Source organism: Lynx canadensis, chromosome Y (genome assembly GCF_007474595.2).
Source record: "Lynx canadensis isolate LIC74 chromosome Y, mLynCan4.pri.v2, whole genome shotgun sequence".
Lineage (NCBI taxonomy): Eukaryota > Metazoa > Chordata > Mammalia > Carnivora > Felidae > Lynx > Lynx canadensis.
Genome location: NC_050200.1, coordinates 108,671 through 127,607, shown reverse-complemented (window position 1 = coordinate 127,607; position 18,937 = coordinate 108,671). Strand labels below are relative to the sequence as shown.

The 18,937-nt window shown below is 34.0% G+C and overlaps 1 protein-coding gene across 9 annotated transcripts in view; it reads left to right on the top strand.

Moving 5' to 3' along the window:
* LOC115508053 (lysine-specific demethylase 6A-like) overlaps positions 1 to 18,937 on the top strand; it is a 175,309-nt gene that overhangs the window by 85,783 nt on the left and 70,589 nt on the right. For 7 of the 9 annotated variants that reach the window (XM_030306458.1, XM_030306461.2, XM_030306457.1 and 4 more), the window contains 3 exons: positions 8,169 to 8,223; positions 10,664 to 10,698; positions 18,367 to 18,460. In XM_030306458.1, coding sequence (XP_030162318.1) covers positions 8,169 to 8,223; positions 10,664 to 10,698; positions 18,367 to 18,460 — 184 coding nt within the window. The remainder of the gene's footprint in view (positions 1 to 8,168; positions 8,224 to 10,663; positions 10,699 to 18,366; positions 18,461 to 18,937) is intronic. The other 2 variants (XM_032592296.2, XM_036064360.1) reach the window with 1 other exon arrangement.

The window sequence follows — 18,937 nt, the reverse complement described above, 5'->3', positions numbered from 1 at the left end:
AATGTTGCTATGGTCAGTGTCTAAGAGGTTACTGCCACTTCCTGTGGTCTCTTCTAGGATTTTTATGGTTTGATATCTCACATATAAGTCTTTAATTCATTTTGAGTTTATAGCGTGTGGGATAAGAAAGTGGTGAAAGTTCCCAGCACCCACTTATTAAAGAGAAAGACTTTTTCCAGTTGGTTTTTAATTTTTAAATTCTCACCTTAAAAAATATTTGTTTGTTTGTTTATTTACTTCTTTGATTGCACACAAGCAGAGGAGAGGCAGAGAGAGAGAGGGAGAGATAGAATCCCAGGCAGGCTCTGCACCATGACCGTGGAGCATGATGCAGGGGTGGAACCCATGAAACACGGGATCATAATCCAAGCCGAAACCAGAGTCGGACGCCCAACCGACTGAACCACCCAGGCACCTCTTGAAATTTTTATATTCTACATATACGTGAGATCATACAGTATTTCCTTCCTATGTTGTATTTCACAAAATCCTACCAAGAGTGAAAGAGGGTTCCATTTTCTCCACATCTTTGCCAATACTTGTTATTTCTTGTTATTTTTGATACTAGCCATTGTGACTGGTGGTGTCAGGTGGTATCTCATTATAGTTTTGTTTTGCAATGGTGAGTGAAGTTGCACATCTTTTCATTCACCTGAATAAAGGTATAGGTCTTCCTTAAAAAGCTGTCACTTCAGATCCTCTGCCCATTTTTAAAAAATTAATTTTAGTTTTATTTTTTAAAATTTGCATCCTAATTAGTTAGCTTACAGTGCAACAATGATTTCAGCGGTAGATTCCTTAACGCCCCTTACCCATTTAGCCTATACCCGCTCCCACAACCCCTCCAGTAACCCTCTGTTTGTTCTGCATATTTAAAATAGACTCTCTTATGTTTTTGTCCCCCCCCTCCTGTTTTTATATTATTTTTGCTTCCCTTCCCTTCTGTTCATCTGTTCTGTGTCTTAAAGACCTCATATGAGTGAAGTCATATGATATTTGTTTTTTCTGACTAATTTCGCTTAGCGGAATACCCTCTAGTTCCATCCATGTAGTTGCAAATGGCAAGATGTTATTCTTTTTTATTGCCAAGGAATACTCCATTGTCTATATATACACCACATCTTCTTTATCCATTCATCCCTCGATGGACATTTGGGCTCTTTCCATACTTTGGCTATTGTGGATAGTGCTACTGTAAACATTGGGGTGCATGTGCCCCTTTGAAACAGCATACCTGTATCCCTTGAATAAATACCTAGTGGTGCAATTCCTGGGTCGTAAGATAGTTCTATTTTTAGTTTTTTGAGGAACCTTCATTCTGTTTTCCAGAGTGGTTGCTCTAGTTTGCATTCCCACCAACAATGCAAAAGAGATCCTCTTTCTCTGCATCATTGCCATAATCTGTTGTTGCCTGAGTTGTTCATGTTAGCCGTTCTGACAGGTGTGAGGTCATATCTGTTGTGGTTTTGATTTGTATTTCTCTGATGATGAGAGATGTTGAGCATTTTTTCATGTGTCAGTTGGCCATCTGGATGTTTTCTTTGGAGAAGTGTCTATTCATGTCTTTTGCCCATTTCTTCACTGGATTATTTGCTTTTTGGGTGTTGAGTTTGATAAGTTCTTTATAGATTTTGGATACTAACCCTGTATCTGATATGTCATTTGCACATATTGTCTCCCATTCTGTCACCTTTTAGTTTTGCTGATTGTTTCCTTCGCTGGACAGAAGCTTTTTATTTTGATGAGGTCCCAATAGTTCATTTTTGCTTTTGTTTACCTTGGCTCTGAAGACGTAATTGAGTAAGAAGTTGCTGCAGGCAGGATCAAAGAGGTTTTTGCCTGCTTTCTCCTCTAGGATTTTTATGGCTTCCTGTGTTATGTTTTGGTCTTTCATCAATTTTGAGTTTATTTTTGTGTATGGTGTAAGAAAGTGGTCCAGGTTCATTCTTCTGCATGTCGCTGTCCAGTTTTCCCAGCACCACTTGCTGAAGAGACTGTCTTTATTCCACTGGATGTTCTTTCCTGCTTTGTCAAAGATTAGTTGACCGTGTATTTGTGAGAGATTAGTTGGCCATTTCTGAGTTCTTTATTCTGTTCCATTGATCTGAGTGTCTGTTTTTGTGCTACCTCTCCCCATTTTTAATCAGACTATTTGTGGGGGTTTTTCCTCTCCACTCCTCCCCCTCCCTCCTCCCCTTCCCTCCTCCCCCCTTCCCCCTCTCTCTCTCCCTTTCCCTTTTGAGTTTAATGAGTTCGTTTGTATTTTGGAAGTTAACCTCTTGTCAGATAGTGATCTGTAGACATTTTCTTTTTAGTATATTGCCATTTAATTTTGCTGACAGTTTCCTGCGCTGTGCAGAAGCTTTTTCAAGAAGGTATATCAAGTCCTACTTGTTGTGCCTTTGTTGCCTTTGCTTATTGTGTAAAGGTTTGCAAGGTTTATGCTGTTTGAAAGTGTTTATTATTTTGTTTTCTTGGGTTTGGCACACTAAAGCAGTAATTTTTCTGCTGCTTTCAAGATTTTTCCTTCTGCAAAACCAGTTTCATCATAGGATATGGAATACTCACAGATTAAATGTAGCATGACTTAAGTTATACACATCTCTTTAATTTGGGGGTTTTACTGTGACAATAGTACTGAAGTACTGTCATCTTGAAAATTACTTCTTTTAAGATCAGTTGTTTGATGAGTCATTTAGGAAAGATCTGTTTTCTCACATTACATTGTAATTCATGATAAGACTTCTGAATGATGTGTGAGTGTTAACGCTGGTATTTCTCTGTAGAAGAAACAATTTATTAAATATGTCTTGCTCTGGTATCACATTAAGGACACACAGTCAGCTTTGCATAATTGGAAAATAAAAGCAGTACTTAAACTGTACAGCTGTTGGATATTTCTTGAATAAACTACCCCCCTCCCTTTGCCCCCATTTTGGTTATTATTATTTACTTTTTATTTTCTGATTATAGTAAATGTACATGTAAGAAAGAGTACAGTGTGTTCATATATGCCATCAGAGTTTCCTTCAGGGTGATATCTTGCTTGACTATAGTATGCAGTATATCACAACCAAAATAGGATATTGATAAAATATCTCGAGTATCTGCATAGTTTTATGCATTATTGATTCTCAGAGTTTGTTCAGTGAACAAAGTTTTTGTTACTTAAGGGCCATATTCATGTTAATAATTTATCCCATTTTAAGCCTTTAAATGTATGAAATGCAGTACCTTATAGGCTAGCCTAATTTTTTTCAAGTATTGTCTTGAATTATTTAAGTATTCTTTTTTAATGTGATAAATTATACATAATATTGATTATTTTAGAAATTTAAGTGTGTAGCATTTATATTTATAATGTTATATATATAACTATTATCTGAGTGTTACCCAAGGTTTTCAGCATACCATAGAAAATTCTGCACCCATTAAACTATATCTGTTCATTACTTTTTCCCCCAGATGCTGGTTTCTCCTCCTCCTCTTTTTTGTAATTTAAATTTTATTAACTTTTATTTATTATTATTTTTTAAATTTAAATCCAAGTTAGTTAACATAGAGTGTGATAATGATTTCAGGAAATGAATTCAGTGATTCATCACTTACATTTAACACCTAGTGCTTATCCCAACAAGTGTCCTCCTTAATATCCCTTGCTCATTTAGTCCCATCTGCCCACCCAGCACCCCTCCAGCAACCCTTCAATTTATTCTCTGTATTTAAGGGCCTTTTATGGTTTATCTCCCTCTCTGTTTTATATTATTTTTGCTTCCCTTCCCTTATGTTCACCTGTTTTGTGTCTTAAATTCCACATATGAGTGAAATCATGTGATACTTCTCTTTCTCTGACTGACTTATTTCGCTTACCAAAATACCCTCCAGTTCCATTCACGTTGCAAATGGCAAGATTTCAGTTGGTTTTTTTTTTAATTGCTCAGTAATATTCCTTTGTGTATATATACACACACCACATGTTGTTCATCTGTTAATCAGTTGGTAGACATTTGGGATATTTCCATACTTTGGCTATTGTTGGTAGCACTGCTATAAACACTGGGGTGCATGTGCCCCTTTGGAACAGTACAGCTGTATCCTTTGGATAAATACCTAATGGTGCAATTTCTGGGCCATAGGGCAGTTCTATTTATTATTTTTTGAGGAACCTCCATACAGTTTTCCAGAGGGACTGCACCAGTTTGCATTCCCAACAACTGCAAAAAGGATTCCTATTTCTCTGCATCTTTGCCAACATGTATTGTTGCCTGAGTTGTTCATTGTAACCATTCTGACGGGTTTGAGGTAATAACCTCATTGTGGTTTTGATTTGTATTTCCTTGGTAATGAGTGACGTTGAGCATCTTTTCATGGGTCTGTTAGCCATCTTGATGTCTTCTTTGGAAAAGTGCTTGTTCATATCTTTTGCCCATTTCTTCACTGTATTATATTTTGTGTGTGTTGAGTTTGGAAAGTTCTTTATAGATAGATTTTGGGTATTAACCCTTTATCTGATATGTTATTTGCAAGTGTCTTCTCCCATTCTGTTGTTGCCTTTCAGTTTGGTTGGTAGTTCCTTTGCTGTGCAGAAGCTTTTTATTTTGATGAGGTTCCAGTAGTTCCCTTTTTGCTTTTGTTTCCCTTGCCTCTGGAGACATGTGGAGTAAGAAGTTACCATGGCTGAGGTCAAAGTGGTTGCTTCCTGTTTATTCCTGTAGGATTTTGATGGTTTCCTGCCCCCTGCTCCTCCCCCCCCCCCCCCCCCCCCGCAAATTGGGTCTTCGAACCATTTTGAATTTATTTTTGTGAATGTGGTGTACTTTCATTCTTCCACATGTTCCTGTCCATTTCTCTTAGCATCTTTTGCTTAAGAGTCTGTCTTTTTGGGGCACCTGGGTGGCTCAGTTAAGTGTCCGACTTCGACTCAGGTCATGATTGCATAGTTCGTGAGTTTGAGCTCTGCATAGGGGTGTGTGCTGACAGGCCTGGAGCCTGCTAAGGATTCTCTATCTTTCTCTCTCTCTGCCCCTCTCCTGCTTGTACCCTGTTTCTCTCTCCCTCCCTCCCTCCCTCCCTCCCTCCCTCCCTCCCTCCCTCCCTTCTTCCCTCTCTCTCCCCTCTCATAAATAAACATTTAAAAAAGGTTTGTTTTTTTTTTTTAAAGGAAAGATTTCAAGAACCTTTTTTCTCCCTGGTACTCTTTATGTTTTGTCAAAGATTAGTTGGCCATATATTTGTGGGTCCTTTTTGGGTTCTCTGTTCTATTCCGTTGATCTGTGTGTCTGTTTTTGTGCCAGTGTCATACTGTCTTGATCATTATAGCTTTTGTAATACAGGTGAAGGTGTGGGATTGTGATGCCTCCAGCTTTGATTTTCTTTTTCAACATTGCTTTGGCTTTTTGTGGTCTTTTGTAGTTCCATACAAATTTTAGGATTGTCTTAGCTCTGAAGAATGCTGGTGTTATTTTGATAAGGATAACTGATTTTGCACATCTGTAATGACTAATGTCAAGCATCTTTTCTTGTGTTTATTGACCATTTGTTTATCTTTATAGTAATGTCTACTCAAATTCTTGGCTTATTTTTAAATTGGGTCCTTTGTTTTCTTGTTGAGTAGTTTTTGGTTTTTTTTAAATAAAATATGGATATTAATCCGTTATCAGATCTATGATTTGCAGATAGTTTCTCCCTTTCTGTGGGTTTTCTTTTCACTATATTTCAAGCATAGAAGTTCTTTAATTTTCAGGAAGGCCAATTTATTTTTTTCTATTGTTGTCTATGCCTTTGATGTGATAGTAGAGAAATTACCATATCCACTGTTTTTCTATATATCTTCTAACATTTTTATAGTTGTTACATTAACATCTCTAATGTATTTCATGTTAATTTTTGTGTATGGTAGAAGATAGGGTTCAACTTCTTTTTTGTTTATGTAGATAGCCCATTTTGCAAGCGCTATTTGTGGAAAGGTTTGTCTACATACCGTTTACAAGCCTAATAAGCCTGTAATACCATGGTGTTTCTATCATTGATGCTATGTATTATTTGGTTACACCTCAGACAGCAAATACTGTTTTTATGCATAAATGGGGCTGGTTGAAGAATTCCAATGATTCCACATTGATTCTACATAGAAGTGTAGTTCTTAAAACTTGCTAAATATTTTTTCACACAGAAGATAATAGTTTGAACTGCATGTACAGCTTGGCATTTGAAACTTGAAATAATGAGTATGTCTCATAATTTTAGATATATGCATTGTAAGTATGAATGGCATTTTTATAGTTGATTTTTAAAAATAACTTGTCCTTAGGTTATTTAATGGCTGATTATTTTAATTGATTGTTGAGCTGTTTATTTTAATGTTGAAAAATTAACGAACGTTGTGAAAAATGAATGTACGTTTGTTGTAATAGTTGCTAGGATGGTCAAAATGGGGTCTGTTTTTCTTTTAACTTAAAAATTCAAGTGTTTTACTATTTTCTATTAAGTAGTTTGTATATGTGATGTTTATAGCAATAAGTATAAGTGTCATATATTACTTAGTGTTTTAGTAATAATTAATTTTGTCATGTTTATGTTACCTGTGTATTTAGTATTTGCATATAGATGAATGATTTGTATATAAGATATCTAATATTATATACTATATATCATTTATACATTATTGTGTTATAGAGTGTTAGCTAATATTAGTAAACTAATGTTTTAATAAGATTATTTTATAGATCTAATAACAATATATATTAGATCTGTACCTAGCCCAACTTACAAATGTGTCTACAATAGAGTTATAATTATATTTACATTATGTGTTACCCTTACTTGATATAATGAGAAATAGAGCTGTATGTCATGTTACATTTTTAATGTATAATGAATGATTATACATATTTACACACAATTTACATGGTGTTTAAAAGGTTAGTAGTATAATTCACAGATTAATTTCAACATGGGTTGTTAAATCTATGTTGTGTTACTCTTATAATCTGTTGAAATACAGTGATACTGAATAATCAATAAAGGCAGGTGTATTTTGTTTTTCAAGATAATTCTCAGAATTTTCTGGTTTCTAAATTTTGTTTCATTTTTATATTTTTTTAATTAGTTTTTTTCTTTTTAAGAGAGAGGGTAGGTGGGGCAGAAAGAGAGAGAGAATCTCAAGCTGGCTTCACACTCAGAGCAGAGCTTGACTTACAGGGCATGGTTTTATCACCATGAGAGTGTGACATGAGCTGAAATCAAGAGTTGAATACTTAACTGACTGAGCCATGCAGGTGCCCTCAAGTTTTGTTTTGAAGTAATATTTTAAAATCTTTTATGTTGTTAATACCATTGGAGTTTTCAGTTTTTTATATAATGAATTGAAAAACATGTTTTATATATAGGAACACCTGGGTGGCTCAGAAGGTTAAGCATCTGAATGCTACTCAGGTCATGATCTCACAGCTCTTGAGTTTGAGCTCCATAGAGGGCTTGCTGCTGTAACTGCATAGAGCCCACTTCAGATTCCTTAGTCTCCCTGTCTGCCCCTTTCCCTGCTGTCTCTTTCAAAAATGAATAAAACAGGGGCGCCTGGGTGGCGCAGTCGGTTAAGCGTCCGACTTCAGCCAGGTCACGATCTCACGGTCCGTGAGTTCGAGCCCCGCGTCAGGCTCTGGGCTGATGGCTCAGAGCCTGGAGCCTGTTTCCGATTCTGTGTCTCCCTCTCTCTGCCCCTCCCCCGTTCATGCTCTGTCTCTCTCTGTCCCAAAAATAAATAAACATTGAAAAAAAAAATTAAAAAAAAAATGAATAAAACATTAAAAAAAAAACCCACATTTTTATTTAAGCATGTCTGTAACAGTTTTTTTACTTGAATACTGAAATAGTTTTTTTTTTCATCTAATAAAGACTGACACAGAATATGTAAGATCAAGTTCTTTTTTTGCCCACACATTTTTCATTTTTAACTATCTGTTGGGAATAAATAACTTGATAACACTTGCCTTTTCATAACAGGTTTTGAATGACAGTAATTTTTTCTTTTTGGTTGGCTGTTATGTTTTAGGTTTGTAACATCTTCTAATTACTATATGTTAAAAAACCTTAAAATGCCCAAACTATAAAAATTTATATTATGCAATTCTAAGTATAGTCCATTAATATTTTTTGCCTTCCTCTCACAGCATTTTCAGTTAGCTTTGATTGACTGTAATCCCTGTACTTTGTCCAGTGTTGAAAGTAAGTATTTGTAAGTACAGTAATTCTTTTGTCTTTTTTAGGAATCTGATATTCATAGGAACTTTCAAATTATGACCCTAAATACTTTTTCAAATCTATATTTTTGTTTCTGTGGGTTACTGAGAATAAAATGGAGGAGCACAAGCCTGTGTCAAAGACATTGAGACAGGTGATTTAGGGAGGTGGTTCTTGTTGAACAAATAGTGTTATATGGTGATTGCTGGTGTTGTTCTAGGGATCATTAGTAGTGGTCATGTTGCATTATTTAAATGGAAAAATGATTTCTCTTCCTTTTAATATTTTTGAGGGTTTGAATACTCCACAGACTACGACTATTTGACACTGTTACTTGTGCCTGTAAAATTGGGAATGTCTTAAGTATTCAAAGGAAAGTTAAAAAAGAAAACAAATACTCTATTTTAAATCAGAAATGTATAGTTTCTTTGAATAGGTACATACTACATATTGGTTTTAGAAATAGTGAATGGATGTGTACAATTAGTATTTCAAAAAGAATTAGGGGATACAGAAGTTTCATATAGATTGTTCTTTGAGATGTAGTTCTTCTAGTATTCCAGAAATTTGAGTTTAAATTTCAAGACCATTTGACACTTGTCCAAATTTTAGTCTGTATAATTGAAAAATGCCAGGAGCATTTGCAATTTCTGTTTATGTTCCTCCTTCAAAGAACATTTAAGAATGAAATATCTTGTAGAAGATAATGCTGTACCTTGTGCAATTGTGAGGCAGAGACATAGGATCTGAGACTAAAATCTGGGAAAAGTTTAGATGGTATTAGGTAGGGTACAAGTTAGCTTGAACTTTTCTTCCCTTACCTTTTATTAGATAGAATGAAGATTGGGAAATTGAGAAATAGATTTTCCATGTCTTTACCTTATTTTTTACTCTTAATCCTGGTTCCGTCCAATAATGCAGTGAGATGTGATTAGTGGTAACTGGACATGGCATTGTAAGGAGAGCTACCTTAGGAAAGGTCGTCAAAGAGGAAAAAAATCTCTGAATATATAAAATAAAGATTTTAGCTTATAAAATATCTTCCCCTGTGAAATGCCTTAGCCTATAAGTAAATCTATAAAACAAAAGATCTCTTTACAGAATAATATAACTTATAAAATAGACATGGTTTGTTATTGTCATTAGATTTTTTTCTTTATTTTGTTCTGTTGTTATCTTGGCAATAGTATTTTTATCTTCTCTAAGGAAGATGTTTTTATTCTACCTGGATGGTGATTAAGATGTAATATGTAACCTCACATGTAGAGCAGTAACTTTGTACCAAAATGTTGTTTGATTTTAGTTCTCTCTTATGGAATGTTCTCCAATAAGGATATAGAGATTTTACTAGATAGCTGGGGACTTATTAACTGAGAATTTTCCATACCTTCAAAACTAACTGAAACATAATCTTTAAAGCCAACTGTAAGAATGTTTGATTTTTTAATGCTTCCTAGAAAGAATTTTACCTTTTTCCTATTCCATGAGAGAAAAGGTAGGGAAGCAGAAGGAAAGGAGAGAAAAAGAGAAGTCTTAGTACTTTTTTTCCTAAGGCAAATGTCATCTGTGAGACTTTTCTTAAAATTCACATACATAAATATTTTGTATATAACTTTGAAAGACTATCCTGCTTAGAATCTAAACAACAAAAAAAAGACCTTTTCCATCAGAAAAATAAAAACCATGAATACAAAAATCTAAATTTTGTATGTAATTTTTATAGTTTTGTTTTATTGATTCATGACCCATTAAATAATGCTCTGGTGAGTGGGAATTAGGCAACTGGAAGAACTCTAATAAAGGGAAGCAAAAATGGTGTTCTACCTTTTTTGATTTTTCAGCTATTTTTATTTTCTAACCTTGCTTTTTAGATGATTTGACTTTTTTTCTTCTTTAAATAAAAACTACCTAATTCTGAAAAACTGAAAAGAACTCATTTCCCCTATTTTTAATATTTTCCCCCTGTTTTGCTAATACTGCCCTGACCAATACTTAAAAGGAAAAATTGTTAATGAGACTTTCTGTTAAAGAGTAACTTGTATATTTTGGAAAACAGGTCTTAATTAAATGACTGTTTTTAAGGTACAAATTTGAGAATATTGCATGGATGATATATATATTTAAAATCTTAAATTTACTTACTATTGATTTGAGCTTCATGTAGTATTTATTGTTGAGTTTTCATGTTCATAATGTAAAAGTTTTTCTGGAGTTTTAATAATGACTAAATAATATTTTCTTGACATTCTTATGATTTTTAGCAGATTAATTTGCGTGTTGTTAAAGTAAACACAAAAGATAATCTAAATCAGATTTCTAATCTTTAAGTTTTAGCATTTCCTTGTATTTGATAATTTTCTATATTTTTGTTTATTACCTGAAGTCAACTGTATTATAATTAATTCTTTTCCATGATCCTTTGTAGTTCAATTTCATATTGCCCACTTGTATGAAACCCAGGTAAGTGTTTTACCATATTTAAAAAAGGAACCAGATCTAATAACAATCTTCTTCATGCTTTAAGTGAAGTGAATTCTATAAACCATGCTTTAAATGAAATGTTAGTCGAGTTCTGAGTATATACTCCTGCATATATTTTATATATATGTATTTATACTTATTACCTGTGTTTGCAATTTTGCTCAGTGAAAAAATAATACAAGAGAAATGAAGGTATTTGAGGTTTGTATTCAATATGTGTATAGTGTTTGTTACTACCTTCAACTCACTATAATTTAATAAATTTCCCCAAACACTCTGCTTGCTGTATACTAGAAACTGTCCTTTAATATGATTTGCGTCTAAACTTCAATCATTTGCATGCTGTGAAATGACTATACTTAAGAATGCCATTCTGATATTAATACCTAATTTACTTTTCAAAATACTTGTGGATAATTGTAACTATTTTCTTAGAATAGTTTCCTCTGTTTTTCTATAATATTGAAATACCTTTTAAAGGTCTTATTATTTGTAATACACCCTATAGTCACACTGATGTTATTACCATTACTTCAAGGTGGGTATTTTAATCTGTTTCAGTCTAATTTTAGAATATTTTGTGTGTGTCAGATTTTGTTTGGTGGTTGGAGAACATACAAGTTTACAGTCTGTGGTAGAATATCAGGACGTTGGGAGGAGCCTGAAAAAATGAGGACTATATCCAGAATATGAGCAGTGGAATAATAGTGATTGCATTTCAGTTGTGAGATACAGTGCACATATAATAGCTTTTCAGGAAGGAGAAAATAAAACGCTTCATAGAGTAAAATTATGTAGTCTTACCTTTTGTTTTTAGGCCAAGTATAAAATAATGGAATGAAGACAGGGATTATGCAGAATTATTCTCAAAACAGGAAAGCTGCTGGCATCTTTGATTATTCATATTATAAAATGGATGTAGTAAGATACTTTAAGATATTTTTACCCAGCTTGTGGAGTAGCAATCATGGTATAACGGATTTTAAGAAAATTAGCATCAGGTCTCTTTATCTCATACTCTACCTCTTCCTGACCCCACCACATACACATACCGCAAGTTTCAATATTTACTGAATCAGAGTTGAATCACCTTCAGAGGTAGAATATACTGCTAATCTCACATTTCTTTCGTTTGGTAAGATGTATGTTGAGAATAGGCAGCCATCTTATATGAGTGTCATAGATGAAAATGTTTACTTCTCACCTGAACCTTTGGTGTAAATAGTTTTTCTTCATCGGCTTAGTTTTTCTTTTTAATGTTTATTTTTGAGAAAGATGGAGAGAGAATGAGTAGGGGAGGGGCAGAGAGAGAGAGAGAGACAGGGAGACATAGAATCTGAAGCACGCTCCAGGCTCTGAGCCGTCAGCATGGAGTGTGACATGGGGCTCAAACTCAGGAATGACAATATCATGACCTAGGGGGAAGCTGGACTCTCAGCCAACTGAGCCACCCCGTGCATTGGCTTTTGAAAACACATTTTTTAATCCTTTGATATATGGAAAGTCTCTTATAATCATTTGTGCATATTAGGATATTAAAGTTATATTTATTTCATTGCAGTTTTCAAAGATGAAGCACATGAATTTTAATCCTGAGTAATCAGTAAAGTTACAGAATTTTACCATTTGAATCTTTTAAAATTAGACTATATCTTTTACTAAATTGTGTACTATGATTAGTTAAGGCTTCTCTGAGCATGACCTATTTGAAATATGCTTGAATAAACATAGGGAGAATAAACATAAGAGAATGGTGTGTGTGTGTGTGTGTGTGTGTGTGTGTGTGTGTGTGTGTGTGTGTGTGTACATGTATATGTATTTTAATTTAATTTTTAATTTACATCCAAATCAGTTAGCATATAGTGCAATGTTTTCAGGAGTCAATTCCAGTGATTCATCCCCCATGTATAACACTCAGTGCTCATCCTGTCAAGGGTCTTCCTTAATGCCCCTTATAGCCCCTCCAGCAATCCTGTTTGTCCTCTCTATTTAAGAGTCTCTTATGTTTTGTCCCTCTTCCTGTTTTTATATTATTTTTGCTTCCCTTTCCTTATGTTCATCTGTTTTGTGTCTTCAGTTTCACATGAGTGAAGTCCTATACCTGACTTTCTCTGACTGATTACTTTTGTTTAGCATAATATCCTCTAGTTCTATCCATGTTGTTTCAGATGGCAAGCTTTCATTCTTTTTGATTGCTGAGTAATACTCCATTGTGTGTGTGTGTGTGTGTGTGTGTGTGTGTGTGTGTGTGTGTGTGTAATATATATGCACACACATATATGTATGTATATATATACAATATATATATTTGTATGTATATATATACAATATATACACATACACAATACACACCACATCTTCACATCTTCTTTATCTATTCATCTGATGACTTTTGAGCTCTTTCACAATAGAGTATATTTAAGTTTGTGTGGGTGAGTGTGTGTAGCCATATTCCAGTTAGATGTCAGCAACTGGAAGCACTGATAAACTATAAGTTTGAAACATGAAAAATCAAAAGAAAGGCAGAATGGAGACAGTGCTGACCTCCAATGCCCATTTTGTTAAATGTATTTACTATTAATGGCATTGTCATCTAGTCCTTTTCTTTTGGTATTTTTAAGTGGTTATTGGTCTTGTAGGCACACTCATTGAATTTTTTAGTAGTTTTTAAAGTTCTTAAATGCATACTCTGTCAAATCTCCAAATAAAGATAATATTGTTTTTTTCTTGACCCATTTATAGTAATTGGCATGTGTTTCTATTCCATAGTTTTAATTATGTAACTGTAGTATTTCATAGTGTTTCCTTTCCAATTGGCTTCTTTCCTTGAGTAATGTGCATTTAACTTTCCTTCATGATTTCATGACTGGATAACTCATTTATATTTAGCAATGAGTAATATTTCATTGTGTGGATGTATTACAGTTGTACGTTCACCCTGTGAAGGACATCATAGTTGCCAATATTAATGAAGTTGCTATTATCACTTTGGCTTCTCATAAATGCCCTTTATCAGTTTTATTTTTTATTTTTATTTTTTTTCAATATATGAAATTTATTGTCAAATTGGTTTCCATACCACACCCAGTGCTCATCCCAAAAGATGCCCTCTTCAAGGCCCATCACCTGCCCTCTCCTCCCTCCCACCCCCATCAACACTCAGTTTGTTCTCAGTTTTTAAGAGTCTCTTATGGCTCTCTCCCACTCTAACCTCTTTTTCTTTTTTTTCCTTCCCCTCCCCCATGGGTTTCTGTTAAGTTTCTCAGGATCCACATAAGAGTGAAAACATATGGTATCTGTCTTTCTCTGTATGGCTTATTTCACTTAGCATCACACTCTCCAGTTCCATCCACGTTGCTACAAAGGGCCATATTTCATTCTTTCTCATTGCCATGTAATACTCCATTGTGTATATAAACCACAATTTCTTTATCCATTCATGAGTTGGTGGATATTTAGGCTCTTTCCATAATTTGGCTATTTTTGAGAGTGCTGCTACCCTTTATCAGTTTTAAAGTAGTTCCCATATATTTCTAATTTTTTAAATGGTTTTTATCATGAAAAGGTACAGAATATTGTGAAACAGTTTTGAATTTTGTTTAAAAGTACTGAATTTTTAAATTCGTCTCCTGCTCGTAGAGATGCTCATGTATTCCTTTTAAGTTTATTCTTTGACCCTTTATTCTACCTTTATATCTTTGAATATGGATTCTAGATACCTTCTATGGAGTCATGCAGTATTTGTCCTTTTGTGTTTTACTTGTTTCAATTAACATTACCCTCAAGATTCATCCATGTTGTAGCATGTATCAGAACTTCATTACTATTTATGACTGAATAATATATTTTGTTTTCATTCTTCTGTGGGTGGACATTTAGGTTATTTCTATCTAGTAGCAATTGTGAATAGTAAGGCTGCTATAAAGATTTGTGTACAAATATATGAGACCCTGTTTTCAATGTTCAGGTGTATATACCTATAAGAATTGCTGGGTCTTAACGGTAAATTTATGTTCAATCTTTTTGAGGAGCCACAGTGACTGCACCATTGTCTACACACAAAACATACAATACACAGGGTTCACATTTCTCCACATCTTGCCAGTGCTGGTTATTTTCTATATTTTTGCCCTTCATAATGGTTGTGAAATTGTATTTTATTATGATACTGATGTGCATTTCCCTGTTAACTAGTGGTTTTGATGGTTTTTTTTTTTCCATGTGCTTATTGGACATGTGCATACCTTGTTGGTGAAATATTTATTCAGGTCCTCTGATCATTTGTCAGTGGGTTGTTTGATATTGTTATTGACTTGTTAGGAGTTTTTTTATGTCTACGGAATATTACCTATGAGATATCATTTGCAAATATTTTTTCCCATTCTTTGTGTTTTCAGTTTCTTCTGTGGATTTTAATTGTCTTCAATAGTGTCTTTTCATGTACAAAAGTTTTGGTCTTTTAAAAAAATTTTTAATGTTTATTATTTATTTTTGAGAGAGAGGGAGAGGGAGAGAGAGAGAGAGAAAGAGAGAGAGGGAAAGAGAGAGAGAGAAAGAGAGAGAAAGAGAAACAGACAGTAGGCATGAGCAGGGTGGGTTCGAAGGAGAGGCAGACACAGAATCCAAAGCAGGCTCCAGGCTCCGATCTGTCAGCACAGAGCCTGATACAGGGCTCAAACTCGGGAGCCATGAGATCATGACGTGAGCTGAAGTCAGATGCTTAACTGAGTCATCCAGGAGCCCCTTAATTTTGTAAATAAAGTCCGGTTTCTCTGCATATATTCTCAGTCCCTTCTGGTGTTTTTGTTTTTGTTTTTTATTTTTTGAAACTATTTATTTTTGAGACAGAGATAGAGCATGAATGGGGGAGGGTCAGAGAGAGAGACACACAGAATCTGAAACAGGCTCCAGGCTCTGAGCTGCCAGCACAGAGCCCAACGCGGGACTCGAACTCACAGACTTTGAGATCATGACCTGAGCCGAAGTCGGCTGCTCAACTGACTAAGCCACCCAGGCGCCCCAGAGAATTCTGGTGGGTTTTTTTAATTAGAAATTCCAGATTGGCCTACTGATTCCTTGCAATTTTTGTAAAAATCCCAATAGAATTTTTTTTACAGGTATAGAAAGAATGATTCTTTTTTTAAATTAATTTTTAAGTGTTTATTTATTTTTGGGTAGGAAAGCACAACCAAGGGAGGGGCAGAGAGGGAGAGAGAAAATCTTAAGCAGGCTCCACAGTCAGTGCAGAGCCTGATGAGGGGCTTAGACTCACAACCGTGAGATCATGACATGAGCCAACGTGGGACACTTAATCGACTGAGCCACGCAGGTGCCTCAGAAGAATGACTTTCTAATTCTAGTGGAACTTCTAAAGATCACAAAAAAGCCCATTCTTGAGAAAGAAGAGTAGAGCTGAAGTATCACAGTTCCTGATCAGATACAAGCTAAATTACTGAAAACAATGTGTATCAGTGTAAAGACAAACATAGTTAGACTGTTGGAATGGGATAGAGAGCTTAGAGACAAATCTATGTGGATATGGTCAATGGGTGTTTAATGAGTGCCCAGAATACACAACAAAGAGAGGAGTCTTCAACAGTTGGTGTTAGGAAAACTGAATATCCGTATGTAGAAGAATGAAATTGAACCCATATCCTTTACACAGAAGTCAACAAAAGGGGGATTAAAGACTTAAATGGAAGAACTGAATTTGTAGAACCCTTAAAGAATAAAGGAATAGCATCATGATACTGGTCTTGCCAGTGATTTCATGCATATGACACCAAAAGCACAGGAAACCACCCCCACCCCCCCAAAAAAAATCAACAGTTAGGACCACATCGAGTTAAAAGACTTCTAAACAGCAAAAGAAACAACCCACACAGTGAAAATACAGCTTACATAATGGAAGAAAATATTTGCAAACCATTCATTAATCTAATCTAATAAGGGATTAATCTTGCAAATATATATATAAAGAACTCCTTTAACTCAATAGCAAAAAATCTAATAATTCAATTTCAAAATGGCTTAAGGGTTTGAAGAGAAATTGCTCTGAGGAAGACATGTAAATGGCCAGCAGGTTTATAAAACAATGCTTAATGTCACAAATCATGAGGGAAATTTAAATCAGAACCACAGTAAGATATCACTTAAACCTCTCTAGACAGCTGTTATCAGGAAACAAAAGATAGCAAGTGTTGCCAAGGAACTAGAGAAATTGGAACCCTGGTACTCTTGATCAGATGTCAAAAATGTTGCCGATGCTATGAAAAACAGGATGAAGATTCCTTTAACAGTTAGGAGTAGAGCTCTACTATAGGATATACTAAGATAGGGAAACAGCTATTGACCTCTTTATAGATAGTGTCCATTGACACCAATGTGGTGTTTTATACAAGTCTTTTACATTCTTGGTAAATTTATTCTAAATATATTTTTCTATTTAGTGCTGTTTTAAGTTAAATTTTCTAAAATTCATCTTTGCTGTGTTTTACTAGAGTATAAAATACAATTTGATTATTAATTTTCTATCTAACTTTGCTGAATTTGTGTGTATGCTTGAGGAAGTGTGTATCTTTGTATGTATGTATGGACATCTTTGTGGTGTGTATTTTTAAATTTGGTGTGCTTATATATCTGTATGTGCATATATGACAGAAATAAAAACTGAGGGTTTTTTTCTCTCCTGAGGTTTTGGTTACCTTTCGTTAGAGAAGAAACTCAAATTTACTAGTTACGGTGTATACATTTATTTGAATTATTCATGTTGTGCTGCTCATTTAAATACAAACAACCTTGAAATGACATTTTCATCCTGTTGTTATACATAAAAAATGACTTAAGTAATTGCTTTTTCAAGTACATTAAAAAGATAATGCTTGGAAGTTTTGTCTTTTTAAAAAGTTATTCTGTTGTTTGGAGGCATTAATAATTTAGTCTGACTAGTATTTTTTGAGGGACAACTGTGGACCATGGACTCATTTAGGAATTTGCATGTACCTTGAATATCATGAACTTTGTTTAGATCAAAACTGGGAAATAATTATGTTTTTTAAAACATATCTTAATAAGAGTTTTTAAGAGTATTTCCTATAAGAAACAATATTGTAAGATTAAAATGTTAACTTTTTCTCTTAGACTTTGTAAAAGATAGTAGCACTTAATGTTTTTGCCTCCTAAGTTGTCTGTATCTTTGAAATTCTTTCCATCTAATAATACATTTGCTAGTAGAATACTCTTAAAGCTTTGTGAATGTTGTTTTGTTATATACAAGGTTGAATTTATTCTATTTGTAACTTTTGAAATATAGCAGATTTTTTAAAACATATTTTGTTGACACTCTGTAATGTTCAAGATTACTTTTATTAGCTGTTAGTTATTTTACAACATAGCTGTCCAGGGTTAAAGAAATACTCCGTTAATAAATTAGCGCTTTTTACATACAGTTATTTTTTCATTATAGAAACTTTATATTATCTAAATCTTCATGCAGTAATTCTTTACAGCATGCATTTTAGTGTTCATACTCTTTCATTACTTGAATAGTTAATTAAATTGTGTCATCAGTTCCTTATTAAAATCCTTATTTTTGTTTATTAAAGATTTATCATTTTATTCTTCTCAACATCTTGTTTTCTACTTTAGAGGAAATACCATTCTGCAAAGGAAGCCTATGAACAACTGTTGCAGACAGAAAACCTACCAGCACAAGTAAAAGCAATTGTTTTACAACAGTTAGGTATATAAAAATTTATTTATACATTTATTTATAAATCTATTGTAATAGATTTATTATTTATAAATTTGTTTATAAATCTGTTATAGATTGCAGTAATTCCAAATTTGGGGTTGGTTGGTGGCAGCAGTTGGCACCCTTTGGCCTAGCAGTCCCTTTATATTTAGAATTATATATAAAGATTAATGATGATGTTCATTATTTTGTGATTTTATTTAAAATAAATACATACTTTATTTTGTAAATGTTTCTGCATAACTGTATTCCTTTTTTTCTTATGTCCAGAATTGATATATTGAAACCCAGAATCTAACATGATCCATCTCAGTCCAACTAAATAGAATGCTTCAGTGCAGCTAGTCCTTTTAAATTCTCTTGTACTTGAGTTTTTGAAAAAAATGGGAGTACTTCCATGTGATGATTATTATTAGCACATTATAAAGTTAATTATATCGACATCTTCCACACAACTAGTGAGTG